We start from the raw sequence: 10,885 nt of genomic DNA, 5'->3' as shown, positions 1-10,885 counted from the left end.
ATATTTGTAATCTCTATAGGCATTGTGAATATGGCATTGCTGATACAGAAGGCTATATAAGCCCTGATGTGCAGCTTTGTTTTGGGGCTCACTTTGAGAAGTGTTCTGTGATTTGATCAGGATTCTGCAAAGCTGTTGTCCAGAGCCCCCCGGCTTTGAAACACAGATGTTCTTTGGTATGGATGTAATGGTTGGACAGTTTGGAAATCTGTCTACTTGATCTGTTTCTGTCTTGATAATTCTGTCTGTATATTCTGAAGTTCGGGGTGCTGACCTCTTTCCCCTGAACTAGGTAAACGATACATATCTGACTGATTAAAGTAAGCTTGTTAACCCATTTTGAGTTGCTTTCCTTTATCAAAGCAGGTCCAAGAACCTGTGTTGGCAGACACCCTGGGGACGCTGGGGTGCTTGCTGCTACACAAGGCAAAATTTTATTCCTTCCAAGAGGGGAGGTGGGAGATTGGCATCAGATGTTGAGGGTTCTGTTCTACTCAGAGAAAAGATGACAGGCCTCAATTATATTGATTCGGTTACCTAAAAATCAATAGTTTAGGGGACTAGGTTCAAGTTGAGCCCTTGGTTGTCATCTATTAATGAAGAAGTACTCGAAGTCCAAAATTGGAATCTCTTTCCATCAAAGTCCAGATCTACAATGAACATACACATAACAAATAGCAAATAAACCATTTATCCAAGTTAATGACAAATGGAAATCAGACAAGGTAATGAGATGAGAATGATTTTAATATTTAATAAAAATAAATTAATTACAAACTTTCAACCTTGAAGATTTGTTTTATTTTGAGACTTTGGCTTTTATCTTCCAAGTTTTTAAGCCTAAAGCTCCATATGACAATTTAGACAAGGCTAATTTCAGTGTTTAGGGAGATCTCAGTATTAGGGCTTTGGTGTTTTACAGCATGAAGCACCAGGCAAAACTGATTTCTTACTTGGCAGCACTAGTTTCACTATTCTCTGTCTGACATCTCCACCACGCCCCCAGAAGATCATGATTGGGAAGTCTTCATCATCTTGAAGGTTCTCATCAGCTTTTGTGGTCTACCTCATCACTATTCTCTGCCTCTGATTGATGGGATGGTGGAGCCATGAACTCCAAACCTCCAGTTAAGGAGAGATCTGAGCTCAAATATTCCCTCATTTCTCATGTGACTGCATAATTCTGGGACTTCTCTGACTAAATTCTCCACCATGCCCTCATGCGGGCTCCCTTTCTTTTCCCTAATACTTTTCAGTTTTCTTTTGTGTGTGTTTTCCTACAAAATGCATTTAAACTGCTTGTAAGGCAGAGACTATTTTTCTTTTTCCATATATGTCTCTTTGTGCTTAGCACAATGCCTAGTATGTAATAGACAATAAATGTATGTTGACCATTAAATAAGGGGCAGGAAAATTCTTTGATAATAAGTGCCTTGTACAACATTGGTTCTATAAATAATCTTCAATTTTGTTTTATTTTATAGAAATGAAGTTGTGAGTAAAGCAGTTGAAAGGAAGGGAAAACCATTAAAAGACCCATGGAGTGGAGAGGAGAAAGCTGCATTCAGTGAGGATTTCTGGATAAGAGAGAAAAGGATCTATGAAATTTGGGTCTGTGGGTAAGGTGGCATTAGTAAAAGAATAATATTGGGTCATAGGACCCAGAACAAAGAATTCAAAACTATTCAGGTTTTCTTTTACTAATTTCATCTGACTGTTGCTTCTCATAGCTTTGAAATTAATACAATCTTTTTTAATGTGTCTCTAAAAGCTTGTATCACTTGTTTATTCCTCAGGGTGTAAATAAAGGGGTTCATTACTGGTGCTACTGATGTTGCAAGTAGTAACACCACCTTATTCAAAGCCATCCCTTCTTTTGAAGAAGGTTTGATATAGATGAAGATGCAGGGGCCATAAGTCATGGAGACAACAATCATGTGGGAAGAACAGGTGGAAAAAGCTTTTCTCCTTTGCTCAACTGAGGAGAATCTCAGAATAGTCCTGAAAATACAGGCATAAGATAGAACTACCAACACTAAGGTAATGATGAGTGCCAACACAGCACATACTAAAATTATTCTTTCTAGGAACTGTATATCAGAGCATGTTATCTCCAGCAATGGTGATATATCACAGACAAAATGGTCAATAATATTGGAGTCACAGAATTCTAGCTCAAGACCCCCACCAAGTATTGGAATGATGATCATCAACCCAGACAACCAACAACCCAGGAGGAGCTGGGTACAGACTCTGTTGTTCATGATGGTTGCATAGTGCAAGGGTTTGCAGATGGCCACATAGCGGTCATAAGACATGGCAGCCAAGAGAAAAAATTCTGAGGCCCCAAAGAGGATGCCAAAAAATAATTGAGTGAAACATCCATTATAAGTCACAGTATAATCCCCAGTTGACATGTGGTACAGAAATCTGGGAACACAGGCAGTGGTGAATGAAAATTCTAAGACAGAATAGTTCCTAAGGAAAAAATACATGGGGATTTTGAGATGAGGATCCACCAATGTAAGGGCAATGATGGTTAGGTTTGCAGTTACACTCAGTATGTAGGTCAGAAACAGAAAGATAAAAAGCATAACCTTCAGCTGTGGGTCATCAGTCAAGCCCCCAAAAATGAATAATGTTATCCCTGTGTGGTTTCTCATTTCTGAACTCTTTCTTTCAATGTATCTGTATGTAAAACAAAGACAGAGAGAGAAAGACAGAGAGAGAGAGAGAGAGAGAGAGAGAGAGAGAGAGAGAGAGAGAGAGAGAGAGAGAGAGATCGTAGTGAGTAGAGTCATAAAATAAGTCAGCAATAAAATTTAAATATAAATGCTCAGAAGTCACCACTCTTGGTCACTTTTTTTCTTTCACTATCTAAAAAGCAATTATACTCAAACCATTATACATAAGCTACTGAGCATAGAATTTTTGTGAAGACTTTTCTCCCCTAGTTATCATTTCCTCACACCAAGTTCCTTACCTATACCCAAATTCTTTCCAATCAACTTTACTTTGTCCTATCTTAAAAGGTTGTCTTGATTCCCTTTGTTTTCCCTCCATACTCATTTCCGGATAAACCCTCTTCACCAAATCCCTTCGTGAAGTAGGAAAAAAACGTTAATACCAACATAGTGACCATCTATGAGAATGTATGCCAAGTACACTTCTGTTCACATTCCACAATGTTTTCAACCATTCCCCTTCTGTCAGGTACTCACTTCATATTCACTTTGTTGCTACCACAGAAAGTATCATGATATCTTGGAATATATGTGGTGACTCTTTCTGTCTTTGACCTCCTTTAGATATATGTACAGGAGTGAGATCACTGATTCACAGACTATGAATATTTTCTTCACTTTTGTCAGGAAATTTCAAATTGTTTTATGGATTCTTTTGATCCATCTTTACATCCAGTAATCAAATATTAATGTGCTTATTTTTCCAGGATCCTTCCAAATTATATAGTTTCACATTTTTTACCTTTGACATTATAGATGCTGTGTTAGATCAAACCTCAGAGTCTTAAAGGGTTCTTTTATTTTGAATTTCTTTAATTTAATTTTTTAAGTATTTTAATGGTTATTGCCAATTTTTCCATTCTTATCTTGTGAAACATTGCTTATACAGGGAAATTAATTGTTCTGGTGTTATAAATCTGCATAGTGTACACACTTTGAATTAAACTAAATGATTCCATGGGTAACTGTGCATACATTCATCTCTTGTAAAAGCCCGATTTCTTCTTTTTAACTTCACACCCCCTCTGGGATCTTTTTCCCTATTTAATAAAACCAGGCTTCTATATTACCAGACCACAATCTTCTAAGTCCTTGTAGCTTCTCCTTAAAGACTCTATATTATTTTAAAGTGACAGAGGTCAGAAAAGAGCATAACAGCTATGTTATCAGTCCATGGCTTATCAATTAGAACCAAGGCAATGCTGAGATTGTTGGGGGCTGGGGTGGATTGGGGTGGTGATGCAAGTGGAAATCAGGGCTAGGACATAGAGCAATAATTACTAGTGAGGTCAAAGTCTTAGTGGAAAGCATCAGTGCCTACCAGTAGGAGCAACCATTCTCTCCACACCCCAGTATGCTTTATGGACATGTAAATGAAGTAACAGAAGTTCATCAGGAATAGCTACCTTAAGCCACTTGCACTTGACTGAGTCTATCATCCACTATCCTACAACTATGCTCATTGTTGCCATGTCTAATACCTAGAAGACCTGATCCTCTAGTTCCCTTCTGCTCTTTCAGTTCCAGACTAGAAAGCACAGTCAGAGTACATCTATTCTTTGAGTCCAAAATTGGAAGCAAAACCATTATGGTGTCTGGTGCAAATTTCATATTGGAAAGTATAATGGTGGGGAAGTAGACAGTCTTACCACAGATGCTAGTGCAGAGTTGGTGAGAGTCTTTGTAAGAGGGTTAAATCATCACCTTCTTTGGGAATTAGGTCAATGAAGAGTGGGGAAGAAAAGAACACTTAGTAAGGGGAAAATTAATCGGACCCAGGAAGGGAGAATAGTTGTGCAACATGTTACTGGAGGAGCTCAAGGTGATGTAGGACCATGATATTGCAGGGAGGAAGTATAATCTCCCAGCAAGGAGTCACCCACAGCCAAGGAGGGAGCCCACCATACCCATCCCAGATAACTACATCCAAGGGTCCAGACCCATTTGCTCTAAGCCCATTCATTCTAAATAAGTCTCTGCTCAGAAAACATCTCTCTACTCCCAATTAGAAGATTTCCACAGCCACTCTAGCGATTTGCTAGCCACCTCTGTTTCAACTTCTTTTGGGAATGAAGGAGATTACTCCTGCCTGGACAATGGCAAAACCATTTAATCTGCACTGAGAGCTGCAAACCCTCAGCCCTAACACTATTAATTTCTTTTGCTTCATATCTAGTTGCCATATTATTTTGATTGTGAACCAACTTTACTGAGTGCTTTTCTTTTACCTTAGAGGAAGTTGGTGGTTCAGTGGAGTGAGGGTTGGGCCTGGAGTTAAGGAGAGCTGAGTTCAAATCCATCCTCAGATTCTTCCTGGCTTTGTGACCCTTGACAAGTCACTTAACCTCTGTTTTCTTGACAAAAGGATCCACTGGAAAAGGAAATGGCAAGTCATTTCACTTTCTTATGCAAGAAAATTCCATTGACTATATTGGGTCCTGAATAATTGGGCATGACCAAACAACAACTCTAGTACCTTAGCTCATCATATGCCCTCTCTGGTTCTTCCTGAATGTCCTCTGGACTTTTTATCTATTAGTCCTTTCAAAGAACCGAAGTAAAGATTTAATTTAAGAAATATTCCAATTATGAAAGATTCCCATTAGAGTTTTAAGAAGGCTCCTCTCCACTCTCCACACTGTCTAGTAATGCTTTCTCCTGGCTTCTAATGCTTTTAACCCTTTCCCCCTACCTAGGCCCCTCCACTGCATCCTGACACTGGATTCCCTGTTTAATTACTTCTTTCTGCAGGGAAGTAACAGAAGATCTAATAAAGGAAGCCATAGTAAGTAAGAAATACCTGATAATGGACGTTTCATAGAATAGCTTATCTTTTAGAAAATGATATATCATTAGTATTATTAGAAAGCAGCACTGGGGTTTTTGGAAGTGGAAGCAAAGCATATGTCATTCCACTAAAGCATGTATCGCTCCGCTATCTACTTTGCTTCTTCAGAAGATTGACCTTAATGAGGAATGCTGGCCAATTAACATTTCTCCCATTTTCCCTTTTCCTGTCTTTTAAAGTAACTGTATGTCAACCAATTCCTATGCACAATGATGAGATAGGAATAACCAAAGAGGAAATATAAATATTTGTATCTTTAGTTTTGGAGGACAGGGAAGTTCAAATGGGTTTATTTCTGCAAAGGCTCTGGATATTGGAGAGTGAAACCTAGAATTCTCTTTTTCCCTACTTAGGGGTGGCATAAACACAGTTTATGTGTTGTGACAATGTTCCTAATAGGGTTTCACCTGTATGAGATCATTGTATATTCTAGCTTGGTTTCAGACAGGAGCATGTCATTTGTTCCATCACAGTGGAGCATTGCAATGAGATGTAACCATAGTCCACCATCACCTTTTGCCAGTAACACTTTGCATCTTTGAAGATACTGTCCCTGTCTGCTCATTCTGTCCTTGTGATTCTAAAGTTAAGGAAAGGCATACTTCCTTGCTTTGAGAAGTATCTGGTCACAATTGTTTCTCACTGATCAAGAGTTAATTCTATTCAGTAGTTATAAAAATGCATTCAATTTTCCACCTTGCTCTCCTGGATTAGGCTTCCTTAGGTGAACCCAAGTAGTTGTGGGAATGGATTTTGTTGGTTGCTGTGAAATATTCCCCACAAAGACCCATAAGAGGAATTTCTTCTGAGTCTTGAGAAGTGAGGATTCTGAATCTCAGAGCAACCAGTTCACATAGTGCAGAATCCAGTATTGCAGACACCAACAAAACCAAGAACAATGATCGTGGATCGAAAAGGCAATTTCTCTTTTCCTTAGGTTTTGTAGGAAAGATGCCACACAGAGTGACTTCTGGATCCAGAATTGTGACTCAACAGAAACTTATCTCTGAATTTGTCTTCCTGGCAAACTCTGTCCTTCCTCTAACACCCAGATCCCACTGTGCCCTTTAAACAATTCTTCTCTGAGAAACATTACCCTTCCTCCTTCCTACACTAGAAGGCTCTTCTTCAAAGTAAAAAATAAATTGAAAATTGCCCCTTTTAAGAATTGTGTCTCTCAGAGTTGCTTTCCTTTTCAGTAAGGAAACTCTCATTCAAAGGAAATAACTATGATGAAGGAATTTCAAGAAATGTGCAGCACATGGTAAAACTGAAAGCTCCCTGTACCACTGACAACACACAGGTAACTCACCTATCTTTGAAGCTCTAAGCCTGACCCCACTTGAATCAGAGGGCAGAAGTCAATGTCCATTCAATTCCAAAGAATATCTGAGATACAGATGCTGGATTCCATCCTGGAAAATCCACAGTACTTGTTGGATTTTTAAAAAAACACTTTTTTTCTGTCCTAAGCAGGGAGTCTCTTTTTTTTTCTTCTGTTTTACTGGGAGAAGGCCTGTGTATGGTGCAATAAAAGTACAAAAAGGGAAGTTGCCCTGATTCTTGTGTTTTGGGTCACTCTATCTGCTAATTTTATTATCTTCCCTGTTTTCAGGCAGAGTGGGTTTTTCTGTCCCCATTACTGTTGCCACTGCAATTGTCCATAGGGAAGATTAGGCATCACCTTTCAATGATAACTTTGTCTTTTTTTGATATTACTTCTGTTCAGTCTATCTGTAAAGGTGATTATAAGGCCAGAGGAAAGAAAATTTCCTTCTTTTTGGCATAATACCTGGTCACTTTTTTCTTTTCTTTCTTACATTTTTTGGTGGCCATCAGGGTAAAGTGATTTGCACAAGGTCACACAGCTAGTAAGTTTCTGAGGCTGGTTTTCAACTCAGGTTCTTTTGACTCTAGGATCAGTGCTCTGAACACTGCGCCCCACAATTATTTTTTAATAATCATTAATTACTGATATTCAGTAGCTGAACAAATGTTTTCCATCTGCACTTCAGGTAATTTTTCCCATTCTGCATAGGTTTCCTCAGGAGACCTCAATTAGTTAAAGGGAAGGGATAGGATTTACTTGACTGTTGTAATATATTATTCACCAAAAAACCTGAGGGTTTTTTCACCTGAAGTTCATGAAGTGGAGCTTCTCGCTTACAGCTAATATGTTGTAATCACCTCGGGCGAAGTGCCCATGTCACATAATGCAAGATCCAGTGTTAAAGGCACCCTCACATGAAAGGTGCTCTGACTTAGATAAGCTTAGAGCCATGACTACATGGAAGAATAAACATCCCCCTATTACCAATGCTTCCAAGGAAGATCCATAGAGACCACCTGTGTCAGAACTGTAGCCTCCAAAAGGTTTATTTCTGGACCTGCCAACTCCCTCTTTCTATAAGCGCCTTCTCCAGTCCCCTACTGTGGACCCTACCCCTTTCCCTCCCACTTTCAGAGTTACCTTCCCCTCCTGCCTCCCTTCCTTCTTTCTCTCTGTTCCATGCTAGATATAAGCTTAAAAGTGTCTCTTATCTAGTTCATTTTTTCTACAATTAACAAATTAAATTATGTTTTAATCCTCTAAAGGATGCTTCTTTATTCAGTGAGGAAGCTTGTTCATTCCAAGGATATAAGAACAACTTTGAAATTTTAGGAGATGTGCAGCATAGGAGAGGGGAAATACCTTTTGGTGGGAGGCTCTCATGCACCCCTCAGATTGCATTATTTAATCCATGCAGGTATGAAGCTGGCCCTATGAAAGTAGGGTCAAAAAGTGAATATCAAAATTCACATGATACAGAATAAAAGTATCATAACAGAAATCAGTATTAGTTTTCTGTCTAAAACATATAATGTATCTTTTTTCTTTCTTTCTTTCTTCCTCTCTTGCTTCCTCATGTTTTGCCTTCTTTCTTCCCTTCTTTTTTTCTTTCCCTCTGTCCTTCCTTCCTCCCTTCCTTTCTTCCTTTTATTCTTTATTTTTATGTCTTTCGACAGGTCTCATTTCTGTATTCCAGAATAGGGAATCTTCTGCATCTATTCTATCCCCAGAACCTAGAAAGAGAGTAGCAATATTACCATCCATTAATTTTACTTTCCTTCTGTACTTCAGATCCCAGTGAGCAGTTTTTGTCCAATAGCCCCTGGAAGGCCTCAAATCTGAACAGCAGCAAATTAGTGGAAAAACTTCTGGCCACATCATCTCACAAACCCATGACATCACCCAAAAAGGCACATTGGAGTTCTTCCTAGGTTCCCATCTTCTGAAATATACCAATCCTCTCTCTCATTGCCAACTCTAGAATGAGGCTGCATCAGAGATCCTGTCCTGCATTAAATACAGGGCACAGTTTGATGTGCTGTATGTTTCTAGAAGAAACACTGAACCTTTGGAAAGAGAATTGCCTCACAGGTCCTGCCTTTATTTGGATCTCCTGATCTGCTCTGTCTGAGCAGAGAGAAACATTTCCTCCAAAGTGGACACTAATAGCAAAGGATATTTCTTTCATCTGACCATGTGCTACAGGTGCATGGGGACCAAATGAGTTCACAAATGAAAGGACCTTTGGGGAACCCAAGTTCAGAAGTCTCTAATGAATCTCTATTGTAATCAACTTTGGCAAAAGACATAAAACAGGCAGGTGAAAGGCCAGTACCCCACGGAATGGAAAAGTAGGAATAGCATAAGATAGTGGCTTGTTCCATGGTAGTGAGTCAGGTGATGGAGGAAAAAGGACATCTCATTGCTCCCTCACATTGTCTAAGATGGTGGCCTCCAAAATTATTTGATCCTTCACCTCTATCAGTTAAAAAACATGAGTGTGCACTCCACATGCACACACACACATACTCATTTAGAGATTATATGTTACAAAATATAGTGCTTTATCAATGTATTAAAAATCAGTCAATTTATTAAATGCTTAGTGTATGTCAGATAGTAGTTTGAGTTCTGGGTTACAAAGGAAGACAAAAACATTGTCCCTGTCCTAAAAGACATTTTAGTGGATGCAGAGTAGATGGAAGGTAATCTCAGAGGGAAGGCACTTAGCTAGGGAAGTTATGAGAGGAGCAGAAAAGGCTTCTTTCAGAAAGTGGGATGTGAGAAGCATCGAGGGAAGCCAAGGGATGGAAGTGAGGGGGACACTGTGTTCCAGGCTTGGGGGAGTTCCAGTGCAAAGTTACAGACTTGGAAGGAATAGAGCAGGTTTTGCCTTAAGAAGAAATGAAACCTGATGTGTGGGTAAGAACCACACTTTCCCTTTGATATGTGTTTTGACATCTCTGACGATGTATCAGTTTTAGTTCCTAAAACTAGTAAGTCTCTTGTGTGAGAACAAAGCTGAAAGATGGCGACTCTCCTGCTCTAACCAGAGTAACATAGAGAAGCACCAAAAGGAACAAATGCCACTATGACCCATGATTTCATTGGAATTACCTTCAAGTCAAGCAATTAAGTCTTTATTAAGCAACCACAGTGTGCCAGGGTTTGCACTAAGCACTGGGGTTACAAATAAGAGCAAACTTTCAAAAAAATCCATCCTCAAGGAACCAACAGTCTAAAGTGCAAATAACTATATTTAAACAAGATATATACAGGAAAAATCTAGATATAATTTCAGAGGGAAGATAATTAGTATAAAGAAGAGAGGGAAAGCCTTCTTTTATAATGTTAAATTTTCTCGGGACCCCAAAAAATGGAGATGAGGAGGGAGAAAAGTCCAGATATGGTACATGGCCAGTCAAAGTGCCCAAAGTTGGAATATTAAGTGTCATTTGTAAGGGACATAATACAGCCAGTGTCACTAAATCAGAGAGTATACATCTACAAATCTATGCTTATAATCTGTTTTTTACCTATTGTCTGTCTATCTATCTAAACATAGATATATCTATTCATAGGCAGACTATCTTTTAAAAAAAAAGAGAATTTTATATTTGATCCTGGAAGGAATCATGAGATATAACTCCCTCAACAACAAGGAGTACTTCATTGTGTGTAGTGTACACAATCTGCTTCACTGATTGATCTCTTAAAAAGTACAAAATCTGGAATGGTGAGGTGGCGCAGTGACCAGAGCTATTGACCAATCGGCACAAGGCACCTGACATATTCTGGGGTTATTTCTATAACTGGATGTTATAATAGGTAAATTGCCCAGTGTCTCCACAATCATCTGTTTGTTCATGTATACCATGAGCACCATGATTTCCCAGCAAACTCCATATTCTTGTTGAAGGAGGTATATCTAATAGTTCCTTATTCCCTGCAGGCTTAACTATA

At 38.9% G+C, this 10,885-nt stretch overlaps 1 protein-coding gene across 1 annotated transcript; it reads right to left on the bottom strand.

The window, feature by feature from the left end:
- Positions 1-1,724: 1,724 nt before the first annotated feature.
- On the bottom strand, positions 1,725-2,663 carry LOC138167829 (olfactory receptor 6C2-like). Its single transcript, XM_069096791.1, has one exon. It carries the CDS (start codon positions 2,661-2,663, stop codon positions 1,725-1,727), a length of 939 nt encoding a protein of 312 aa, XP_068952892.1.
- Positions 2,664-10,885: the final 8,222 nt, after the last annotated feature.

Source organism: Petaurus breviceps, unplaced genomic scaffold, assembly GCF_028583685.1.
Source record: "Petaurus breviceps papuanus isolate PSGF00001 unplaced genomic scaffold, PetGlider_PUasm1.0 313, whole genome shotgun sequence".
Taxonomy (NCBI): Eukaryota; Metazoa; Chordata; class Mammalia; order Diprotodontia; family Petauridae; genus Petaurus; species Petaurus breviceps.
The sequence above is the reverse complement of the archived record's forward strand: the minus strand, read 5'-3'. Positions and strand labels throughout refer to the sequence as shown.